The 26315-nt window shown below is 42.7% G+C and overlaps 1 protein-coding gene across 2 annotated transcripts in view; it reads left to right on the forward strand.

Moving 5' to 3' along the window:
- DMTN (dematin actin binding protein) overlaps positions 1-26315 on the forward strand; it is a 93090-nt gene that overhangs the window by 49743 nt on the left and 17032 nt on the right. For both annotated transcript variants that reach the window (XM_073622263.1, XM_073622262.1), the window contains exons 3-4: positions 6105-6163; positions 18189-18263. In XM_073622263.1, the coding sequence (XP_073478364.1) occupies positions 6146-6163; positions 18189-18263 (93 nt within the window). In that variant the 5' untranslated portion in view covers positions 6105-6145. The remainder of the gene's footprint in view (positions 1-6104; positions 6164-18188; positions 18264-26315) is intronic.

Here is a 26315-nt window from a genome sequence, read left to right on the forward strand (position 1 = left end):
CTGAATACAACAAAATTCTTCTGTCCTGAACTCTTTCTGCTCTTCTGGGGCATATGCATGGTTTCTTCCCTACATCCAGAGTCCTATTTAGACATAATGCTGCTCTAGACACACCAAAAAGATGACTCCTTGTTGCACAACCTCTTCCCCATGTTGTTATATGATTATTTTAGTCAAAGCTATTGTCTGAATAAAATACTGAAGGTAGCAAGCTATTTATTTATATGTGGAACTATTTTTCAGCTGGTTAGGCCACCAAACAACAAAGAAAAGATATGGTTTTATGTGATCCCTGAAACCTGCCAACCCCTTTTTAACACCCTTTACAGAAGTACAGTACATTTTGAGGCCTGGTGCTGCTCCCATTATTCTACTGTCCAAGACACTGGCCAATGATTATAGTAAATACAACCCTGCATGTGCTCCCCCATACCTTCAACAGAATTCAGAACCTGTACCAAGCTAAAGATCAGGTAGGTGGGGTATGCTAGGTCTATAGCAGACTGATCATTATTCTTAATGGGATTGATTTACTAAAACTGGAGAGTGCAAAATCTGGTACAGCTGTGCATAGAAGCCAATCATCTACCAGTTTTTTTGTCAAAGCATATTTGAACAAGTTGAAGTCAAAAGCTGATTGGCTGCCATGCACAGCTGCACCAGATTTTGCACTTTCCAGTTTTTGTAAATCAACCCCTATGAGTCATTGTGCCATAGAGTCTGTCTTTCCAATATTCAGCTTGGTGCAGGCTCCTAATTCTAACCAGAGTTATGGAGTGCCACAGCTAGTAAACATTGTGCCCTCCCCGGACCACACTGTGTTTATTAAGTTTTCTTCAGGACAAAATTACCTTGTTGTATGCAGTTTTTGGCTGAAGAGGCTGGGAGGGGTTTATAACCAGAACACACCGGTCAATGATCTCAGTTATTGTCTCAGTCATCAGTCATCTCAGTTATTGGGAGCCGGTCGACAGACCCTTTTCAGTTATGAGCCTTCAACAAAAGCCGGCTGAATGGCTTCTGTCGGACTGGCTGCCATACACATGGGCCGAATGTCAGCCGGATTCTAATGTGCTAAGACTTCAATGCTTATTGATACAGAGTAGTAAAGGGAAGGATGACAATCATTCGAAAAGTTCACTGGCTCTGGTTAGGCGACTCACATGCCACCAGGGCTATCCTCCAATGGGCACCCAGGAACATCACCTTGAGCTTAAATCATAAGAAGGAACACCAGATAAAATATCAAAAGGAATCCAAAACAGGTCCAATGATTAACAAGACAAAACGTTTTAGGGGCAAAGCACGTACCCCTTTATCAGGGCTCAGTAATGTTTACAAATGATTGAATAGACGCAGGGAAGCAGATGCCAGTAAAGCTGCTTGCAAAGGATTCAGATGGGGCAGAATTATACCAGTGCCAGTTACAACAAACCACTCTTTGTGTCATGTTGCCAGTGACAGTATTTTGGTAACCCCATTGTAAAGATTTTTTTTAGTTCACTATTTACCTGATGATAAACAAAATAAGGTGGCATTGCCTAAAAGATTTGGGTTTTTATCACCACCCACTCTATGTGAGCTCTCCTCAACATATGCAACTTTTGCTTGTGTTTAATCTGCCAGCACTGAACTGGTAGCTTAAAGTGTTACTAAACCCAGGACCCTGCATTCACTATATATGGTCTCCCACAGTACACAGTACATGGAAAGCAATTATTTTAGTAAATATAAACTGCTAAATACCTTTTCTCATCAGCAGTTAGAGCATTATTGTGACTTCTATCAGTGTCCAGCAGAGCACTGGGTAAAGCTTGTAGGAGGAGTTTTCATTGTCCTATGACTGTCCTATGAGGCTGCAGGATCTCTGATCTTCTGTCTGGACAGTGCTAATTGGCCCTGTGTTAATCACATGCACTCTCCCAAGGAAAAAAAAAACTCTAGCAATACACACAAAACTGAGCATGTGCAGCTTGCCCCCAAGGCTCTGTTCTATAAGGAGATGGATTGGGAACTGTGGAAGAAGGGGAAGATCAGAGAAGACAGGATCAAACAGCCTTTTTACTCAATGCAGAGGATTAACCCCTTAGGTTCCACAGTGAGTTTAACAAGCATACTTTACTGCATATACAGACTTTATATATATACAGATATAGACTTTATATATATACAGATTTTACTGGTGTGACTTTACATTTTCTGAATAATGGTCCTGACTTTCCTCATTTCCTACCAGCCATTCTGGTGGTTAGATAGCAATGACTGCTTTTCAACTGTAAGACATCTGGCAGAAAAGTGCCAGTAATATGCCCTCATTCTGGCAACATAATGATGTGTTCAGCCAGCAAGTGGGTTTAGCAGCTGCTAAGGATAAAATAAATGTGCAGAAATTACACTACAGTGACAGAACAGATAAGATGTAATTAGTGTTCTTGGTCTTTAAGGGACGCTGTCACAAAGCAGAGCAGACTGTTGAGCTGCGTTGGAAGCAGCCTGACTCATGTTCCGCATAATAGTTATATGGCAGTGAAACTAAACCACAAAATCTCTGCCCTAGAGCTGTAATGCAGTTACAGTATAGGAGTTGGGGAGTGGCCGCTTCCATCACAAGCTTTCCATGCAGTCCCCTATGGACTTTTTTAAAAATGTTTTTGGAACTAATGGCATCTAGTTATGATCCTGGTGATACCCCTGTTCATAAGCTTCAATTCCCATTGAAAAAAAACTGCAATATGAAACCAGTCCTATATATAATTTAATTCCTATAATCATTAGGGACTGATATAAAACATAGTGTATAGTTTTACAGGGTATTTAGAACCATTTATAAAAAAAAAAAAAAGAATTCCATCCCTTGGGGAGGTTGGGAAACCTTTGTTTCAGCTCCCCATGCACCTACTATGTCTAAGTCACCCTGTGTCTCTAATAGGGGCACAGGGTGACCAGAACCCCAGTCTGATCTGTACTAATCAGACTCACTGTACAACCACACTGGAATTTTGTGTATATATATATATATATATATATATATATATATATATATATATATATATATATATATATATATATATATATATATATAGGTTACACCACCTTACTATGATCCCATGTGGCTTTTACCCAGTTAGAATTAGTCACACGCAAAAATGACAAAATGTCAGTATTCATAAAAAATCTTTATTACAAATATGACTTGAAAATAACTAATAATGTTGTCTTCACCATTTAAAAACTGGTCCAGACAGTCTGGACCATAACTAGCCTACTATGCCTGAACAGGGGATACTCTGATACTCTGTGCACATTGCCTCAACATTAAAAGGTACCCCCCCTCCAGGCATATGACCCTATCACACATAAAAAAACATTATGTTTAAATCCACCTGCTTGTGGCTATAGATACAAAGTTGGGTGTCCACTGAGCATGTTTTGGAGACAATGATTCCTCTAGGTCTTGACGTTATAGTTAAGTAATAATTAAATAAGTTATAAATTGATTTGCATTTTAATGAGTGAAAAAAGCATTTGATCCCCTATCAATCAGCAAGATTTCTGGCTCCCAGGTGTCTTCTATACAGGTAATGAGCTGAGATTAGAAGCACTCTCTAAGCCCAGGTTCACACTGACAGCGGGAATGAAATTGTGCGAGTTCAGCTGAACTCGCACAATTTCATTCCCACATGTCAGTCCTAACTTCAGGGACGATTTCAGAGACATCTGTGCAGGTTTCTGCACAGATGTCTATTGAAAGTGCACCCCGAAGTCGCCAAAAGTAGTACAGAAACTACTTTTGGAAATCGGTACGGCAGCGCAAATGGCAATAGCCGCAGATTTGGCATGCGATTTGACATGTCAAATCGCATGAAACTCACTGCATAGTGAACCAGGGCTTGAAGGGATTGCTCCTAATCTCCGCTTGTTACCTGTATAAAAGACACCTGTCCACAGAAGCAATCAATGAATCAGATTCCAATCTCTCCACCATGGCCAAGACCAAAGAGCTGTCCAAGGATGTCAGGTACAAGATTGTAGACCTACACAAGGCTGGAATGGGCTACAAGACCATTGCCAAGCAGCTTGGTGAAAGGGTGACAACAGTTAATACGATTATTCGCAAATGGAAGAAACACAAAATGACTGTCAATCTCCCTCAGTCTGGTGCTCTATACAAGATCCCACTCCGTAGAGTTTCAATGATCATGAGAACGGTGAGGAATCAGCCTAGAACTACATGGGAGAATCTTGTCAATGATCTCAAGGCAGCTGGGACCATAGTTACCAAGAAAACAATTGGTAACACACTACGCCGTGAAGGACTGAAATCCTGCAGCGCCCGCAAGGTCCCCCTGCTCAAGAAAGCACATGTACAGGCCTGTCTGAAGTTTGCTAACGAACATCTGAATGATTCAGAGGAGAACTGGGTGAAAGTGTTGTGGTCAGATGAGACCAAAATCAAGCTCTTTGGCATCAACTCAACTTGTTGTATTTGGAGGAGGAGGAATGCTGCTTATGATCCCAAAAACACCATCCCCACCATCAAACATGGAGGTGGAAACGTTATGCTTTGGGGGTGTTTTTCTTCTAAGGACAGGACAACTTCACCAGGGCCATGTACCATCAAATCTTGGGTCAGAACCTCCTTCCCTCAGGCAGGGCATTGAAAACGGGTTGTGGATGGGTATTCCAGCATGACAATGACCCAAAACACACGGCCAAGGCAACAAAGGAGTGGCTCAAGAAGAAGCACATTAAGGCCCTGGAGTAGCCTAGCCAGTCTCCTGACCTTAATCCCATAGAAAATATGCGAAGGGAGCTGAACATTCGAGTTACCAAACGTCAGCCTTGAAACCTTAATGACTTGGAGAGGATCTCCAAAGAGGAGTAGGAAAAATCCCTCCTGAGATGTATGCAAACCTGGTGGCCAACTACAGGATGAGTCTGATTTCTGTTATTGCCAACAAGAGTTTTTCCACCAAGTACTAAGTCATCTTTTGTGAAGGAGTCAAATACTTATTTCACTCCTTAAAATGCAAATCAATTTATAACTTTTTTGAAATGCGTTTTTCTGGATATTTTTGTTGTTATTCTGTCTCTCATTGTTAAAATAAACCTACCATTAAAATAATAGACTTATAATTTTTTGTCAGTGGGCAAACATACAAAATCAGCAGGGGATCAAATGCTTTTTTCCCTCACTGTAAGCATTCAACACCGGTCCACAGAGCAAGAATGCAACATGTAATTTAGCAGGACAGTTTTTTGATGCAACAGGTAGCTTGAAAAGAAAATGGACTTAGTGGACATAAATCAGCTAAAGACAGTATTCTGAGGGATCTTCAGCTAGAGAACCATGCAAAACAATCAAGACAGGGCAAGGATTGCAGAAAATCAGCCAGCACCAGGAACATAGATGGTGTTTCCATGGAATACGCTTATTTTCCTGCCTGCAAATGAGCTACTCTAGAGCAGGAATGCAGTTATAGGACAAGGTGTGGTTCCGACTGCCAGCGTGAATTTCAGCTAGGGACCGAAGTTAACATGGAGATCAGACCACCACAAAGGCAATAACATTATAGTTAAATAGCTTTAGCCTAATGTCTCCAACATGCTAATACATGCCCTTTAGAAGCCTATGGCAGCGACAATGAGCATAAATTATATAGGTCCAGAGGGGAGATTCCTACTTTTTTATTGAAAAGACTCCAAAGGTTAATGGACAAACATAGCCATTTTACAAGGATAATGGACAAACAAATTGTTAGGATGGTCATAAACATCCCAATTATAAGAAGAGTAGAGTAGAAGAGAGAAGAGACTGTTTCCGAGTGCAACGCCTGTGATAATTGGTCCATTTATGGACTCCTGGAGGGCAATCTTGCAGACAGACGTACTTGATACTGCATGGAGAATATCTCCCAGTACACTGGCTGAATTCTTAGCTGTGTAGAAAACCTAATGATTATGCAAAGAATGCACTACTGTCAGTTACAGCGGAGAAGAGTGGCAGAACCAGATACACTGTTGGATCGCTCAAGACTAGATCATTATTTTCCTTCTCATCATTCTGGGAGAAACACAATTTATCTTTGACATGTCTCTTGTAGATTTCCGGTATACGCATAGGACATTGACATACAAAAACTGAATGGAAAAGCATCCAAAGGTAAGACACATATCCTGTGTATGTATCATGCTCCATGAATTCATCGCTTGTTCAAAAAGGCTGTCCAATGCCATACAAGGTTATTGTAACTAACAGATTTCTCCATCCACACATACGAGGTGAATAGAGGAATCCCCCCTGCCGGGACATTGTATTCTAACAATTGCTGTCAGAATACACTAATCAATGGCTGCAGCTAATTGGCAATTTGCATGAAGTTGGTTTTTGGTGACATCTCAGAAGGTAGATCTCAGAGCAAGAAGATCAAACTTTCCATGCTGAGAGATATTTGGTGCCTCATGAGACAAATGCAACTTAGTATTTTTTCAGGGTAACAGTATTGACAGTTATACTGAGATTACGGTTAAGGGTATGGTAAGGGTTATAGGTTAGTTCAACTTAATTAAGGCACATCAAGGGATTACCGTATATACTTAAGTATAAGTCGACCCGAATATAAGCCGAGGCACCTAATTTTACCACAAAAAACTGGGAAAACTTATTGACTCGAGTATAAGCCTAGGGTGAGAAATGCGCAGCTACTGTAAGTGGAAAAGAGGGTCAACAATGCCCATTTGCAGCCTCACTGTGCCCATTTGCAGCCTCACTGTGCCCATTTGCAGTCATAGGTCCCCTGAACTTCAAACTCGGTAGTTAAGGGTTCCTAGATGCCCCCTAGCTGCAGCCAAATTTGGGGTCTCTGGACCCAAAGGGTCCCGAAATGACATTGCTGCAGATGGACACAGTTGACCGACTTTGGGGCCCCGTATCCCGGGGCCACTTAGTGCTAGGAACCCCAAATTTTGTGTGCAAACCCAGTGGAACTAGCACTACAACATATCCAAAGCTGGGGTTCCTAGCACCAAGTGGCCCGAGATACGGGGCCCCAAAGTCGGTTCGGAAAATGTCAAGCACTTTTCTGTAGCAGAGAATGACATTTTCTGAACCGATTTTGGGGCCCCATATCTCGGGGCCACTTAGTGCTAGGAACACCAGCTTTGGATATGTTGTAGTGCTAGTTCCACTGGGTTTGCATACCAACTTTGGGGTTCCTAGCACCAAGTGGCCCCAAGATATGGGGCCCCAAATCAGTTCAGGAAATGTCATTCTTTGCACCAGAAAAGTGCTTGACTCGAGTATAAGCCAAGGGGGGCACTTTCAGCACAAAAAAATGTGCTGAAAAACTCAGCTTATACTCGAGTATATACGGTAAGTTATTTTTTTGTAGGGTTAAGGGTAGTGTTAGATTAGAGTTAAAGTTTGTAATGTTCATGGTGCATTTTAAAATTCCACTGTACGTCTAAACCAGCGTTTCTCAAACTGTATGCCGCGGGAGAATTGCAGGTGTGCCATGGGATATTTTGGGGAGCCGTCAGCAAAGATGGCAGTCTGCAAGTCTACAATGGTTGGAGCGCAGCGTGACATGCAGCGCCCGCCAGAAAGTGGATCACCGGGAGGAAGTGATGCGTTTTCAGAGCATGTGCGATAGTAGTCCATACTAATGAGGCCATAACGCTTCTTTCTCAAGAGAGCGCGAGCCCTGTACCTGTGTGCCAACCTCTGTCTGCACCAACTTCACCAGCACCACGGAATCATCTTCTACAGTATGTATGTCTGTATCATTAACAAACTGCGCAACATTAGGCCCAAGACAGAAGCCTGGCAATAAAAATGAATTGACTATTATGTTATTTTGCTGACTTAACCGAGTTTATTTTACGTCAAGATAATTTTATGATCAAAACATCCAACTCACAAACCTATATAGAAATATACCGTTTACTTCTTTGCATAAAATAAATATTTAAAGAGAAGAAAAAGGATTTTTTTTGTGATTCATACATACCTCAGTAGATGCAGCATCAGTCCGATCCTGCATCTGTCCCCCAGCGCCTCTACACTGAGAACTGAGCGATCAAACATCACCGATCACTTGGTTTTCAGAGATCCCCAAGCAGAGAGCTGCAGACTGTCAGTAATTCTGCTTCCTCCTCGCTCAATGGAGCACTGAGCTGTGGAGGGGCGGGGAGCAGCTGTCTCAGACTCTCAACAACTTACTGGGAGGCTGAGACGGGTGTCAGTCCAGGCACATGGTGGATCCAGACTTTATTGTCGGGATGATGCGGTGCCTGGACTGAAATCCGTAACGTCAGCAGACAGCGGACTTCAGTCCGTTCTCTTCTGAAAATGGGTCACGGGAGTGCAAAATGAATTACACTCCTGTGATCTATAGGAGAAGTACAGCCAAATGAGCTTAGGCTGGACTTCTCCTTTAACCGTTCCCCGACCGCCTCACACAGATATACTGCGGCAGAAGGGCACGTACAGGCAGATTAACGTACCTGTACGTGCCTGCCGGGAGCTCCGTGACCGTGATCCTGGGTCCGCGGACCTGATGTCCGCGGGGATACCCGCGATCATCTCACAGTAAGGAAGAACGGGGAGATGCTAATGTAAACAAGCATCTCCCTGTTCTGCCTAATGACACTGTCACTGATCACCACTCCCTGTAATCGGGAGCGGTGATCAGTGTAGTGTCACACACAGCCCCTCCCCCCCACAGTTAGAATCACTCCCTAGGACACACTTAACCCCTACAGCGCCACCTAGTGGTTAACTTCTTCACTGCCAGTGACATTTTTACAGTAATCAATGCAATTTTTTAGCATTGATCGCTGTATTAATGCCAATGGTCCCAAAAATGTGTCAAAATTGTTTGATGTGTCCGCCATAATGTCCCAGTCACGATAAAAATCGCTGATCACCGCCATTACTAGTAAAAAAAAAAAAATTATAAAAATGCCATAAAACTATCCCCTATTTTGTAGATGGTATAACTTTTGCACAAACCAATCAATTAATGCTTATTGCAATTTTTTTAACCAAAATTATGTAGAAGAATACGTATCGGCCTTAACTGAGGAAAAAAAAAATTTTTATATAATTTTTTGGCGATATTTATTATAGCAAAAATGAAAAAATAATGCATTTTTTTCAAAATTGTCACTATTTTTTTTGTTTATAGCGCAAAAAATAAAAACCGCAGAGGTGATCAAATTACACCAAAAGAAAGCTCTATTTGTGGGGAAAAAAGGACATCAATTTTGTTTGGGAGCCACGACGCATGACCGCACGATTGTCAGTTAAAGCGACGCAGTGCGGAATCGCAAAAAATGCTCTGGTCTTTAGGCCAGCAAAATGGTCCGGGGCTTAAGTGGTTAAAGAAAAACATTTTTCCTCAAAAATTGGTATTTTATAGGCATGTGCACACTGAAATATTTCATTTCGGAATTTCGTTTTCGTCCGAAAAATAAATTTATTTAGTTACTCCCGAAAATTCGTTTTTATTTATTTTGTTTCGATAAAAAAATGCATTTGTCCAAAAATCCTAAATAATTAAGGTCGAATCTGTCATTGAAGGCTTATGGTGTCTGTCGAATGTTCTAAGAAGATTCGACAGAGCAGCTAAACTGTACAACGCCGCAATGGTACATTTCCGGTCGAATGTTCCGCCTACAAGCTATAGTAGAATTCTAATTTAGAATTTCAAATATAAATTTTATTCTAAAGAGAAAGTAAACGAACAAAGATGGAATTGAGTTACATTTTCCAGCATGTCGTCCAGTATACACAGTTGAAAACATATCTCAACAATAACAGTAAAACTGGCATTTGTGTTTAAATATTCAAAATTGTTAGTTGACGTCCAGCTATCAGAATCAGTTTTTGCAGGTATTCCAAATCATCGCCTTCTATGTGCAATGCACACTTTGTTCCTGAAATGTTTTGAGACTTCTGACATGAAATACCATAACACTAAGAAACCCGAAATAAAATAAAGGGAACAAATAGGTTCCATTGAAGAACACTACAAAGTAAAAAACCAATAAGAGACAAAGAAGAGAGTAAAGAAGGGAGGGAGAAAAGAAAGACAGGGAAGAAGATGTTAGGGGGAGGGGGTAAGTGAAGGAGGAAGGGGTGGAGTGTTTGACCCAGGTGTACCGACTGCTATTGTGTTATTTTGTTCTATGTGGCCAGAAGGGCTATTCCTTCGTCTGAGAGTATGAACATATTCCACAGCCTCCATGTCTGCGAGTGTTGATCTTGTTTGTTTTGCGCTGTTTGAACCAGATCTTCCAATCTTCTGATCTCTTCCACCCTGCGCAGCCACATCCCTATAGTCGGCGGGAGCGTCTTCTTCCATAGAAGTGGGATGCATGCTTTAGCTGCGTTCAGTAAATGCCGTACTATCGATTTTTTATAGGTTTGTGGCGAGATTGTAGTCGCATGAAGCAAGATTAGAGCTGGATCGCCACTTATTGTGTAATCCGTGAATTTTTGCGTTATTATACGGACTGTCGTCCAAAAGTGATGCAGCAGTGGGCAAGACCAGAATATGTGGAGGAGTGTCCCCTTACTCGTTTGACATCTCCAACATTTGTCAGATGTATCCGGGAAGTATTAGTGAAGTCTACTAGGCGTGTAGTACCATCTAGTCAGAATCTTGTAGTTAAGTTCCTGTATTTTGGTGCATATAGATGTTTTTAGGGAGAATGTGATAATCGTTTGTGTTTGGGCACTAGTAAATGTACGTTGTAAGTCAGTTTCCCATGCACGTATGAACGTCAGATCAGGTTGTTCTGGAGGGGAATTAATCAAGGCATAAGTTTTGGACAGAACTTGAGGTAAAGTTCCCTCATCATTACAGTAGCTTTCAAAAGTCGTCAGGTCACGGTTAAACTGTGATGGGTTGGGGATCGTACATAGAAAGTGATGCAAACGTATTGCTGTCCAGAATGGGAGTTGAAATTGGCCACTATCTAGTGTCAGGGACTGTATGGACGGCCATTAATTGTTTATCAAGAAATATGAAGCTCGATCTCTTCCTGTTGATCTAAGTGGTTCAAATCCTAATCGTTCCAGACCCTGAGGAAAAACTGGGTTACCCAGAATTGGGTATAGAGGTGAGCTATCTGTGGATAAGGAGTTTGCAAGTATCATGGCGGCTCCCACCCGAAGTGATGTGCCAATTATAGGGTGCGATTTCAATGTCACAGGAAGTTTATCAAAGCACCAGACCGCTCCCTTCAGCGAGACCTCGGACTGTGCCTGTTCTAGTTGTATCCATAATTTGTTTTTGCCATGTCTGTTCCAATCTATTATTCTGCCCAGGTGTACTGCCCTATAGTAGTTTTTTAAGTCTGGGAGGGTCAGTCCTCCATAGTGTTTGGGTAGTGTGAGGTAGCTTCTACGCAGTCTAGGTTTTGATTTCTCCCAGATAAATTTGATGAAAATTGAGTGTATTTGTTTAAAATATTGAAGCGGAATTTTCATTGGCAGTGTTTGAAACAAATATAAAAATTTCGGAAGTATGGCCATTTTAAGTAGATTACACCTGCCAAACCAGGAATGTAGCCCCCTGTTCCATTCTTCTAAAAGTATTCTAGTTTTGGTCAGCAGAGGGGGGAAATTAAGGTCAAAGGTGTGTCGCAGATCACTGGGAATCAGGGTCCCCAGATATTTAAGGGATGTATCTGACCATCTAAACTTAAATTGTGATTTTATAGATCTCAATCTATTTGGCGTTATATTAATTCCCATGGCCTCCGACTTATCAAAATTGATTTTTAGATTGGAAAGAGTGCCATATTTTCCAAATTCCCTCAAAAGATTCGGAAGTGACACTATAGGGTTGGTTAGGGTGAGCATAAGGTCATCTGCATAGGCAGAAATTTTGTATTGGGTATCCCCTACTGTTATTCCTGATATATCTGAATTCAATCTTATAGTGCAAAGAAAAGGTTCTAAAGTTAGGGCAAAAAGGAGGGGCGAAAGTGGGCATCCCTGTCTAGTACCGTTTGATATTGGGAACGTATCTGAGAGGATTCCATTTGCCTTAATCTGTGCTGTGGGTGTAGAGTATATGCTAGAGATCCATTGTATCATTTTGTGGCCTAGACCAATATGCTTAAGGACCGCCGACATGAACACCCAGTTAACCCGGTCAAACGCCTTCTCAGCATCTGTGCTGAGAAAGACGGACGGGACATGTTGTTTGTTTACTTCATGGATGAGGTTGAGCACCTTGGTGGTATTATCCCTTGCCTCTCGAGCGGGGATGAAACCCACTTGATCCAAATGAACTAGGTCCAGCATAAAATGGGTCAGTCTGTTGGCTAAAATTTTTGTGAAAAGTTTAAGGTCCACTTTCAAGTGCGATATGGGCCTATAGCTGCCACATGCCTCTGGGTCCTCTTTAAGTATAAGAGATACATGTGCCCGTAGGGTGTCCCTGGGTAAGGAATCTCCATCACCCAGCCCATTAAACATCTTCACCATATGGGGGCCCAATATTGTCAAAAGTGTTTGGTAATATTGTATAGTCATCCCATCTGGGCCTGGAGCCTTGCCTGGTTTCATCCCTCCTACTGCTCGCGGTAGTTCCTCTATTGTGATGGGTTCTTCCAATCCTATCTTATCCTCTAATGATAGTCTGGGCATTTGGGAAGCTGTAAGGTAGTCATTGACCGTGTCGTCAGTTGATGGTTTGGCTGGATGGTTATATAAAGAAGTGTAACAGTTCCTGAATACTTCCGCAATTTGTGTTGGTGTGGTCTTTTTTTTGCCCCTCTAGGTTTATAATTTGGGGAATGCACGTGTTAAGTCGATGTTTTCTGACTGATCGGGCTAAAAGTTTCCCGCATTTGTTCCCCGACTCATAGGATATTTTCCTGCATACTTGTAGGGCAGCTTTGGCTCTATATTGTAACAGATCAACAATTTGCTTCCTGAGGGATGTTAAATCTGCTTCTATCGAGGTGGTCGGTGTTTGTTTGTGTTTAGATTCCAGGTCATGTATTTTATCAAGAAGAGTCAGCAGTAGTTGTTCCCTTTCTTTCTTAATGCGTGCGCCGTGCTTTATGAATATGCCTCTTATTACGGTCTTGTGGGCTTCCCACACTATACCCGGGTCGCATTCTCCTGTGTCATTAAGTCGAAAGTAATGTGTCAGTTCAGTCTGTACATCTGCCAGGACCTCTGGTGTCTGCAAGAGACTTTCGTTCAATCTCCAAAATTTGGATCTGGTTGTCAAGGATGATGACAAACAGTAACACATGGTGATAGGTGCATGATCTGACCATGTAATGTTGCCTATCTCCACCTTGTGAACTGCTTCCAGCTGACTATGGGGGACAAAGAAGTAATCTATTCTCAAGTACACTTTGTGTGGGGAGGAGTAGAAAGTATAATCGCGTTCCCCAGAGTGAAGTAATCTCCATGTGTCTATCAGTCGGGCATCATGTAAGTCTCAAGTTATGCGTTTGTGTACACTAGAACGTAGGGACAAAGAACTAGATGACGTGTCGACGGAGGGGATTAGGGGTACATTGATGTCCCCACCCAACACTAGTTGGCCTTCCGTGAATTCAGTAAGTAAGTTCAGTGTGTGATGTAGGAAGGTGTCTTGTCGGTTGTTCGGTGCGTATACAGTGGCAAGTGTTACTTTGGTGCCTCTAAGCAAGCCTTTAATGAACAGATAATGGCCATTCGGGTCCACAAGAGTATCTGCACAGGTCCAGGGTACCGTCCCTGAAATGAGTATTGACATTCCCCTGGATTTGGCCGCTATATTAGTGGCGTGGTAAGCATATGGAAAGTGTCGGTTTTTTAGATATGTTTGATTGCCTGTCCTAAAGTGTGTCTCTTGGATAAATGCAACATCCGCGCGAGCTCTTTTAAGGTCAGACAAGAGCATACAGCGTTTCTCTGGTATATTAAGGCCCTTCGTGTTCAAGGAATATATATTGATGGAGTCCATCATCACCTGGGCCAAAGAGGGTTAAGGGATGGGTGTGGGATAAGGGAGTGGAAAGTAGGGGAATGTAGGAAAGAGTAGATTTAGAGAGGAGAGAGAATATGAAAAGAAGACGAAATGAAAAGACCGTCAATTAAGACGGGCAACAGGTGGTATGTACCGTCTGTTTACTATTTTGAATTAAGCAAATTACTTTACAAGAGAGCACGTCCTGGACCTTACCAGGAGACTTGCTCCGTCCTATTGGGGGAGAGGTAAGAGTAGACCAGTGAAGGTGCCCCTGGCCTGCCCCCTACCACCCAGCTTGATAACATTATATAAACCTCTACTCAAAATCTTTCTACATATGACATTGATTATGGCAGAAATAAACTCAAATTAACTCAACAAAAACAGAGCAAAAATGTTGGTAGGGTGTACGGTGTAGAATACAGAGCATCCTGACTTGCTGCATAGCAACTAACTGTAAGCTATTCACTTACAATAGAATATAAATATCTTTGAGAGAAGATGGAGGATGTATGTTATCTACGCCACCATTCAATCAAACCCCTGCGTTACTACCATGCCCCCCTTCTTAAACTAACCACCCCTCCCATACTAACTGTGTCCTCCCCTATGGGAAGTCAAAACTCCAAGTGAAGGATAGTCGGGGGGCGTGTATACAAATGATCCTTCCTCAGTAAATACAGGTCTGGAACCTCCCAAGTCATCCCCACAGTATGTGGGTTTGTCTGTGGTTCTATTCAGCTCCCCCTGATAATGTGGGTGAATGTCTTCTTCTACTCCCCCCACAACCCAGGCTGCCCCACAGTATCCCATCATAGCTTGGTAACCTAAGATCTCTCAAATCCTGTCTCCGAGGGTATATGCATGGGAACCAGCTGAAGGTAAGCAATCCTGCCCCTGTGAAGTCCAGCTTTAACATTGAAAAAATTGCCAAAGAGATAATAGCAATATTATAAGCAATATCAATATCCACTCGTCCAAAATCTATCCCAATTACCTGGCAATGCATAGGATACAAAAACGTTAGGATCATATTGTGTCACACTTAATAACTTGGACCTAAGTTCTGAATATACCCTTCAGTCATCCTCAATAGGTCGAGGGTGTCATCAATAAATGTAATCCTGAGAGAGGATGTCGGGCCGAACATAAAGGGGCCATGATAACCTCACAGGCTATTTCAATAACAGTCTGTGCGAACAGTCTCCCCTCCTTCAGGCCATTTTGTGGAGCTGTTCAATAAGGATGAGATGTCTCTAGAAGCAGGGGGGGGGGAGGATCCAACAAATCGCAGGGGGAGTGCAAAAAAAAGCATGAAGGGTGCATGTCCGGGAGAAGCATCAAAAGAATAAAGGGGACAAAGGACATAAAAAAAAAAAATATATATATATATATATATATATATATATATATATATATATATATAAGAAAAGGGTGTATATAGGGACATCAGTGGGAATAGGGATCAGCTTCTATCAGCTCACCGATCAAAGTGATCTGTTCAGTCTTCCCTTGGCGCTTCTGCAGAAGTGTAGCGTGACCTGCGTTGGTTCCGCTGCGGTCTTGGTGATCGAGATCTCTGCCTACTAGATGGTCCAGGCTGGTTGTTGGAGCGCTGCAGGTACTGTAGCCAATCCGGGACTGAAACAGGGTCCACCTCCAGGAATGCAAACAGGGCGGGAAGTTCAGCAGGGGTCTGCAGGGTAAACGAATGTTGAGCTTTTCGAAATGTCACGGAGATGGGGAAACCCCACCTATAGGTGAAGCCAGCATTTCTCGCCACCTCCAGCACTGGCTTTAATTGAGCTCTTCGCTGCAATGTCGATTGCGATAAATCCGGGAGAATTTGAATAACTGCTCCATCGAATGTGACATCTCCTTTCTCCCAAGCCGCTCGAAGCACCATTTCTTTGTGCGTATACTGGTGTATACGACAAATAACGTCTCTCGGTCTGCCCATGTCAGTCGAGTGGGGACCCAGTGCTCGGTGTATACGGTCAAAGGACAGGCTTGATGGGTATTGTTCTCCCAGCAGGTCCCTGAAAATCGCTAGTGTGGATTCCGCCAGATCCTCTATTCCCGTTGCCTCTGGTATTCCCCTCAGTCGCAGGTTGTTCCGTCTGCTTTGATCTTCGGCTTCCTCTAACCGCAGTTGTTGAGCGAGGATCACCGAGGCCTGGGTAGTTTGTGCCGCCTCAACCACCGCCAAACGTCTTTCGATCGTGGTCACTGATGATTCTGCTACCTCCACTCGGTCTGACAGGGATTGTATTTCTTGTCTCACCCCCGCTATCTCCTGCCAATGTGAAGCCTCCAGTCTGCTGACGATAGCTTCCATGTCTGCTCTGGTTGGAAGGGCTTGTAAGAGCGCAATTAGCTCCGCATCAGCTCTCATAGTCAGCGGTGTATGTGACAGGGATAGAGACTCCTGCGAGTCGGAACGGAATATTCCCGGTATTGAGCAGTCTAAATTTTGTACTGGCGGCATCGACATCTGGCCAGAAAGAGCCTGTAGCTGCTGGTCCTTGTGTGTGCCGGGCATCGTGGTGTCCGCCATCTTAGTAGCTGGTGCTGCCCTGGGAGCGTTCACTAGAAATCTTTGTATGTCTCCGCCGCTGCGCGATTTAGGAGACACCCGCTGTCGAAATCTGCCTCTCCGCTTTCCAGCAGAGTACATACCGGGTAAAACAAGCAGAGTATGTGTGGTTAAAAGCTGGTAATGGACGGGTCAGGCCAGGAGCTCCTCAGAAAGACGTCCTCACTCAGCCATGTCGAGACTACGCCCCTAGAATTCTAATGTTGTATGACACTAGTAATAATTATATTTGTTAATTATTATTACTAGTCAACCAACATTAGAATTCTTCTATAGCCTTTGGGTGGAGCATTTGACCAAAAATGTCGGCTCGCGGCGATTGCTTCGTTGAATCTTCATGTCGAATCTTTTCTCTCTATGTCGAATAATCTTGGACTAATAGAGTTAAGTTAGGCACATTCGACCTTTTTTGCTATTGTCTCTATAATGTCGAATCTTTTCTCTCTATGTCGAATCTTTTCTCTCTATGTAGAATAATCTTGGACTAATAGAGTTAAGGTTAGGCACATTCGACCACAGGTTCGATGGACACAGATTGCTATTGTCAGCGTCATGTCGAACCTCCTATCTATATCGAACTGTTGTTGCAACAAAAACGAAAATAAAGCATTTGTTTATGTCAGATCTTTCGGTTTTTGGATTCTGCGCGTTCGTTATCGTTTGTTAAAACGATAACGAAAATACCCGAAATTCGGACGAAAATGCATTCGGACGAAAACGAATGCACATGTCTACTATTTTATCTCCACCTCAAATTGCTCCATTTTCTGCCCCTCTCAATAGACAACTTTGTAGGAATCTAGCTGTATTATAGGAAGTGAAAATCAGTTGTTAATCCTTGTGAACTGAACCTCGCTTCAATCTGATTTGCTCTTGAAAGCAGGCACATTCTTCACATAAAATTTAAATGTAAAAACATATGTAAAAATAAATAAGTTGTTATGTAATTGTTAAATCTTTTCAGGTGTGCCACAAAAATGTTTAGATCTTTTTTGTGTGCTGCAAAACAAAAAAGTTTGAGTAACACTGGTCTAAACAATAAATTATAGCTGTAGGCTGATAACAAGCACCATACATTTTTTAGGGAGCTGGGGCAGCGAGGAATTACAGATAAGTTCATAAAAGGAACCAACTTAACATGCCTGCAGTATCCCAGTGTCCCTGCCCTCTAAAAAAAACTATCACTCCTGTCCCCTCTGCTTCCAACTGAGTTGTCAGTGAGTAAGTAGTGCAGGGAAGGGATCCGTAAGATTCCTCCAAGCCAATTTATCAAAGGGAAACCATCAGCAATTAGCACATAAAAAAGGTCTTACAACCTATCCAATAACTGTTTCCTGACTGAGCCTTGCCATCCAATGTTTTTAGGTGCTCAGTGACATTAGTTAGTCGCTCAGTCTGGCTGAGAAAAACAGGATCCTCAAAACTTCCTCAAATTTTCATTGGCACTTTAACTGTCATTAGAAAAATGACAACTAGGATGTGAATGCTTGCCACAGACACAATAATCAATTTCATTTGCATTCCATAAATGAATGCCATTGTGTTTAACAACTAGTGTCTAATAATGCATATATGTATATCAGTATTGTTCTTTGTATTTTCAGACCCCCCTTACATCTCCTGGCAGTGTCACTTCCTCCAGAGGGTCCAGTGTACCGGGTTCCCCCTCTACTATCACTGTGAGTCATCTGTTGGCTTTGGTCTTTCCACAGCAATAGATATTAGGAATTTAACTTTTAATTACAGTATGTTATGAAATCATGTGAAACCGTGTTAAGGTAGGCACCTCTGCACAAAGGACCACTGTGCTCTCTGATCATGCAGAAAAGATAGTCTGTCTTCTAAAGTTGCAATTTTTTAGGTAGACTAATGCCGTGTACACACCGGCGGACTTTACGGCAGATTTGGTCCGGCGGACCATACTCCGTCAGATAATTTGATCGTGTGTGGGCTCCAGCTGACTTTTTTTCCCAAAAGTTCGACGGACCTAGAAATGAAACATGTTTTAAATTTTTCCGACGGACTCGAGTCCGGTGGAAAAATCCTCTCGTCTGTATGCTAGTCCGACGAACTAAAACCGACGCTAGGGCAGCTATTGGCTACTAGCTATCAACTTCCTTATTTTAGTCCGGTCGTACGTCATCACGTACGAATCCGTCGGACTTTGGTGTGATCCTGTGTGTCCAAGTCCGTCTGTTTGTAAGTCCGGCGCACCTACGCTACAAAGTCCGTCGGAAAGATCATCGGACCAAGTCTGCCGTAAAGTCTGCTCGTGTGTACACGGCGTAACTCCAGCCAAAAATGTTTTTCGAAATAAATTGAGAAAGGTAAAAACCTCCATCTGCTTTTGTTTTCCCCTCACTTCCTGTCTCAGTGACAACATTACCAGTACAGGAAGTGAAGCAAAATCTCACCAATAGAGCATACAGAAATAAAAACCTGACAGGGGTTCTGATTCTTTCTCACTCTATCCATAACCAAAATAAAATGTTTTAGCTGGAGGAGGGTTTTATTTCTACATTATATACTTTGTGTAGACTTGAAAAAAGTGAAAATAAACTTTTCGTTTTTGTTTACCATCAGGTGATGTAGTGGAAGTGAGATAAAATGCCTTCAAAGAAAGGGAAAATCTGGTTATCATGCCAGGGTCACCAGATCTAGTGTCTCCCTTGCAAGATTTGCTATCTATTCCAGTTCTGGTGACAACTCCAAATTTGACTTCCACTCTCGGTAATATTAGTCACCAGGACAAACAGAGAGAGTGAATCCCCCTAGTGGGGGCACAGGCAGCAATAAAATCCTGACAGGTGTTCTAGTCCCTCTACATTCGATCAAAACAAAAAAAAATTGCCTTTAGCTATACAAATATACATATGTCGAATACAGCCTGCCAGGCTTTGTCATGTGGCCCTCGCACCCAGTTTTGCAGTCAGAAAGTGGCAGAACTTCATTCCACCACCTCCGGCTCTCACATTCAGCTCCCGTTCCCCGCTATCACTTGTAAACACAGAACCGTTCTGTGTTTACAAGAGACAGCTCTGCTCTCAGCGATTCTAACAGATCCCTGCACGCACTCACGGTGGGGCATGGCTGGGACAGATATCCTGGATTTTAGGGAGAGAACGATCTTCCTGCAAGGCGAGGAAGAGTCGCCTACAGAGGGAGGTACTAGAGCTGGGCCAGGTAGTAGAAAGAGATGCGAGGAAGCTTGGGGGGGGGGGGGGGGGATTGGGGTTGGGGTTGCACACCCTGCACACTCCTGAACTCTGTATGTAGCACACCCATAAACCCTGCAATCTGTACACAGTACACCCCTGAACTCTGTACTTAGCGCACCCATAAACCCTGCATTCTGTACATAGCGTACCCGTGAACTCTGCCTCTGTACATAGCGCACCCCTGAACCCTACACTTTGTACATAGAGCACCCCAGATACAATCAGCCCTTTGAGGGCAACTATACTGTTGATGGGGCCCGAGATGAAACTGAGTTTGACACCCCTCTACTAATACATATACAATATGCAAGAACGTTACAAAAATTTAAAAATGACATAAGGCGATGAGGCCCCCAGCTAAAATCTTGTAGCCAAAAGACACAGCCTTTGATGTCATTACACAAATCCAACCTGACATACAACCCTGCAGAATGATGATATAGTGAATCCCTGGAGCAGAACAAATGGACTTGCTCAACAAAGATGCATTGCACTGGTAAGCACAAGTCTGATACCCTGACATACAGCAGAAGAGATGGCGTGAGGAGTGATCAATTTTCATTTGACATTTAGGACAATATTACCAGAAAACGTCTCAGATAGTCTGATAGATGGTGTTGTAGCTAATAGATAGAATGGCAGAAAAAAATTTGTACATGTACGAACGCATCATGGTGCAATTGCACAATGACGGCACGTACATGATTGCACGTGGCTGCATGGCGGCCATTTTGCTCATGACGATATAAATACAGGGTGACCAAACAAATGTTTGCCATTTTCTTTCCTTTAATCATCATGGTGGACCTTATCAGGGTCCTATTTTTACTTTATTGATTTGGTGCACTATTTGGTACTCCCAACGAAGCTCATTTAGTCAGCGAAACATGTAGAGTTAAGTTATTTTTACACCGTTATTTTTGGGTGTCACTTGGGTCATATGGTTTACTAGGATAGTGAAGAAGCAGTTTACAATGAGGTTATGAGAGCTATTGTTTGACTGAGACCAACCAGTGGCTTGGATGCAAGACACCATAACATGGTAATTGGCCAGTCAAATTGTTTGAGAGAGGGAGGTTTCCTTGTAGATAGTGACCATCTACCTGACATTCCTATACTATAGACACAGGATAGAAAAGAGTATCAGATTAGGACAGTTGTATAGCTAATCTGTGTATCCTCCCATCTTTTGTTCTTTTATAGAACTAGGGCTCATGCTTTCCATCCTATAAGTAAATACACGTACACTTATTTGCTTTTTCTTTCTTTTCATGACATTTCACAATTAACAAAGGTGGAATTTTTCTTCCTTTTCTTGGCCATTGGTGCGTGGGTATGCAAACCCATGTTTCTATTTTTTTCAGTGCAAATACTTGCCAGTTTAAGAGAGCCTGTACATTATAGCAGGCAATTTGTTCAGTTGTAATACAGCGGAAGAGACTGCACCACCAGTGGGTCCTCTTTAATGAGCTTTTCTTCCACTAGAAACAGGCAACGTTTGAACCGGTTTCTGGAATAATTGGTTTGATTCCTAGATCGGTCCTTGTCAGAAGGTTGTATAAGGCTCCTTCTTGGCTATGAATACACATACTCTGCTAGATGCTAAATCTAACTTGTAATTTAGGCACAAATTATGTCTTTTTCATCTTCTTTCTCTTGATTTATGTACCATATAAAAACAGCAAAAACAACTTCCTTGACAGATGCTAAAAAAAAAAAATAGCTTTCACTCAGTAAAGGGAACAGGCTAGGAAACCACTAGAGAAATATATACAGAACCCTGTTTGACAGAATCATGACTCCCATTGATACCAAAAGCAATTAGGATCTTAATGAAATCTTTGAAGAGGCAGCTACAGAATTAGAGAATTATATAGCGTCCACAAACACTAGGAAAGCATCAAGACCCAATGGGTGCTCCATTACGTATTACGAGACTTTTAAAGACCTCTAAAAACATTTTCTACAAGCATATACAGTGATACCTCAGTTCATGAATGCTTCCGTTCACGAACAACTCGGTTCGCGAACAGAAGAGTTCACAAAAATTTGCTTCAGTACGCAAACTCCGCTTCGGTTCACGAACACAAGGCGCGGCCATCTTTTCTGCTCTGACAAGTGGTCACGACTTCCTGTAGGTGAGATTGCGGTCACAGAGAGACACTGAAAGTGTACTGTGAAGATACTTACAGTGTTGAGAAGTGTTGGAGAAGCTTTTTCGTGTGCTTTATAGCACATACTGAATAGTACTGTACATCCTTGTGCACACTTGCTCTAAAAAATTTTTGTGTGCTTTTTATCACATACTGTACTGTACTGTACCGGACATCCAGTATGGCTCCACAGAAAATTCAGGTGATAAGAAGAAAGTGCAGAGCAGTAATGAAGGTGACAAGACTCTTCAGAGCAAGCATGGTGGTAAGAAGAAAGTGCAGAGCGGTAATGAAGGTGACAAGAATGTGCAGAGCGGTAATGCAGGTGACAAGAATGTGCAGAGCGGTAATGAAGGTGACAAGAAAATGCAGAGTGGTAATGAAGGTGACAAGAAAGAGCGGAGCGGTAATGAAGGTGACAAGAATGTGCAGAGCGGAAATGCATGTGACAAGAATGTGCAGAGATGAAATTCAGGTGACAAGAATGTGCAGAGTGGAAATGCAGGAGACAAGAATGTGCAGAGCAGTAATGCAGGTGACAAGAATGTGCAGAGCAAGCATGGTGGTAAAAAGAAAGTGCAGAGCAGGAATGATGGTGACAAGACTGTTCAGAGCAGGAATTGTAAGAATAAGGTTGTGAAAAAAATAACCATTGAGCTGAAAAAGGAAATTGTAGAAAAGCATGATTGACCTCGGAGTACAAGATGGCGAAGTGGACAATCTTGACTATTTTGAAGAAGAAAGCTGCCATCAAAGGAGCTGATGTGGCAAAAGGAGTAATGATGTTAACCAAGCAGAAGACGGAAGCGCTGGAAGAGGTGGAAAAAGTTTTGTAAGTGTGGTTGAATGAGAAACAGCTGGTGGGTGATAGTATTAGTGAAGCTATGTTCTGTGAAAAAGCCAAGAAATTGCACAGTGATTTACTGCAAAAACCCTCTACAAGTGCAGCAAGTGAAGAATTTAAAGCCAGTGGAGGGTGGGTTGAAAAATTCCGCAAGAGAAGTGGCATCCACAGTGTGACAATACATGGTGAGGCTTCCAGTTCTGACAAGGCCGGTGCAGATGCCTACAAGAAAGAATTTGCAGAATTCATGAAGACAGAAGGATACGTCGCTCAACAAGTGTTCAACTGTGATGAAACAGTTCTTCTTCTGGAAAAAGATGCAAAACAGAACCTTTATCATGTAGGAGGAAAAGGCACTGCCGGGGCACAAGCCCATGAAGGACAGATTGACCCTTTTGCTGTGTGTGATCGCAAGCGCCAATCTGAAGATTAAACCACTACTGGTGCACCCTTCCCAGACCCTTCATGCATTCAGGGAACAGAATGTGAACAAGGCCAGACTGCCTGTCATGTGGAGGACCAATGTGAAAGTTTGGGTCACAAGGCAATTGTTCATGGAACGAGGTGTTCGCGCCCACCGTAAGACAGGGAGGAGGTTAGCAGTGATGCCATAAGATCCATTATTGAAAAATGGAATGAGTGCCATGATTTTTTTGAGAAGCACCACCCCAACATAACTGTAACGAACAGAGTGTTAAATCTGATGAATGATAATGTGGTCTCTCATTTCTGGAGGGTTATGCAGCGCAGGAAAAGACAAGTGACATTGGACAGATTTTCCACCAAAACTGAGCCTGCAGCTAAGAGACAAAGAAGAGAGGAAACCCCTGAAGGAGATCTCCCCAATGTCCTTATGGAGAGGGACTCTCCCTCCGAACAATAACCACCTCCCACCCGCCTTCCTCCACGCCAGAAGTCGTCTCTAGCAAGGATAGTGTTCTCTCTCTCTTCATAATGTACTGTACTGTACTTTGTTTCATATTTTTGTGGTTCAAAAACAAAACAAAAATATCAGAACAGATTAACCTGATTTACATTAAACCCTATGGGAAAATTTGCCTGGGTTCGCGACCAATTCGGTTCGCGACCAGATTAGTTTCACAAAATAAGTTTGTGAACCGAGGTATCACTGTAACTTCATCTTGAGAGGCCATACACTTGTCAATGTGCACACATAGCAGTTATTCCCAGGGAAGACAAGGATTTTCCCATTACAGGATCCCTCCCAATTGCCCTACTGTATGTAGACCCTAAATTCCTTTTAAAAATACTTGATAGCAGACTCTTCCTGAGTGTGCAAAACATATACACTATATTGTTAAAAGTATTGGGATGCCTGCCTTTACACGCACATGAACTTTAATGACATCCCAGTCTTATGCCCCGTACACACGGTCGGATTTTCCGATGGAAAATGTCCGATCGGAGCGTGTTGTCGGAAATTCCGACCGTGTGTGGGCTCCATCGGACATTTTCCATCAGATTTTCCGACACACAAAGTTGGAGAGCAGGAGATAAAATTTTCCGACAACAAAATCCGTTGTCGGAAATTCCGATCGTGTGTACACAATTCCGACGGACAAAGTGCCACGCATGCTCAGAATAAATAAAGAGATGAAAGCTATTGGCCACTGCCCCGTTTATAGTCCCGACGTACGTGTTTTACGTCACCGCGTTTAGAACGATCGGATTTTCTGACAACTTTGTGTGACCGTGTGTATGCAAGACAAGTTTGAGCCAACATCCGTCGGAAAAAATCCTAGGATTTTGTTGTCGGAATGTCCAAACAAAGTCCGACCGTGTGTACGGGGCATTAGTCTGTAGGGTTCAATATTGCATTGGCCCACCCTTTGCAGCTAAAACAGCTTCAACTCTTCTGGGAAGGCTGTCCACAAGGTTTAGCAGTGTGTCTATGGGAAAGTTTGACCATTCTTCCAGAAGTGCATTTGTGAGGTCAGGCACTGATGTGGACAAGAATTCCTGGCTCGCAGTCTCCGCTTTAATTCATCCCAAAGATGTTCTATCGGGTTGAGGTCAGGACTCTGTGCAGGCCAGTCAAGTTCCTCCACCCCAAACTCGCTCACCCATGTCTATATGGACCTTGTTTTGTGCACTGGTCTAAATCATTTGGTGGAGGGGGGATTATGGCGTGGGGTTGTTTTTCAGGGGTTGGGCTTGGACCCTTAGTTCCAGTGAAGGGAACTCTTAAGGTGTCAGCATACCAAGACATTTTGGACAATTTCATGCTCCCAACTTTGTGGGAACAGTTTGGGGCGGCCCCTTCTTGTTCCAACATGACTGCGCACCAGTGCACAAAGCAAGGCCCATAAAGACATGGATCAGTGAGTTTGGGGTGGAGAAACTTGACTGACCTGCACAGAGTCCTGAACTCAACCTGATAGAACACCTTTGGGATGAATTAGAGCGGAGACTGCGAGCCAGGCCTTCTCGTCCAAATCGGTGCCTGACCTCACAAATGCGCTTCTGGAAAAATGGTCAAGCACTCCATAGGCACACGCCTAAACCTTGTGGAGAGCCTTCCCATAAGAGTTGAAGCTGTTATAACTGCAAAGGGTAGGCCAACTCAATATTGAACCCTACTGACTAAGACTGGGATGCCATTAAAGTTCATGTAAAGGCAGGCATCCCAATACTTTTGACAATATAATGTATGTCCATCAAGTATGGTGCATACCTTTACAGGAATGGCAAGAATACACTACAAGAGTCGTAAGCGTCATACATGCCACCAAATGTTAACCCAACCCCCTGTCATTGCTTTCTACTAAAAGCGTTGACTGGAAATTCATGCAGTCAACTGTAAAACATACTGGCTTGGGGAACACATAATGACGTTGATGTCCGCACTCTATTCATCACCAACTGCTGCAGGTAAAGTTAATGATACTGGCCTGCTTCCTTCACTAATAATTGTCTCACACTAGAACCCTTCCTATGGTTCATAAGGGGTGATAAAAACATAATTAAACTTATCAGAACATCAGGACACAACAAAATAACAGCTTAGGTCGACAAACTTATTTTTTTCATCACTCAGCTTTCCACATCCTTTCTGAACCTATTGCAGGTCAAATATAGAACAAATTTCACAAAATAGGAAGCCTTGAACATATCTATCCCAAAAAAACCTTCCCATTCTGGTGGGCACATAATCATATCCAGAATTTGAGTGCGTATATTACAGCAGACCTAGCCTAACATTACGAGGCCACTCATCTACTCATCTCTCACTGTTGTGCAGATTTAAATTGACTGGAGAAACCTCACCCTGTCTTGGTTCAGGTGGTGTAACATTTTTTTCACACTGCTCCATTTAGCATTCATATCGTTTATATGGAGTCATAAAACTTTATGTATCAATCACAGTACTTTAACATGACCAAACAAAGCAAAGAGATATTCACCTCTATTAAACGCCATCACATCTGACTGACACTGTAGACTGGAACTGCCACCAATTCCCTAAACTCTGGTTCAGAATGGAGTAGGAATACT

Source organism: Aquarana catesbeiana, linkage group LG03 (genome assembly GCF_042186555.1).
Source record: "Aquarana catesbeiana isolate 2022-GZ linkage group LG03, ASM4218655v1, whole genome shotgun sequence".
Lineage (NCBI taxonomy): Eukaryota > Metazoa > Chordata > Amphibia > Anura > Ranidae > Aquarana > Aquarana catesbeiana.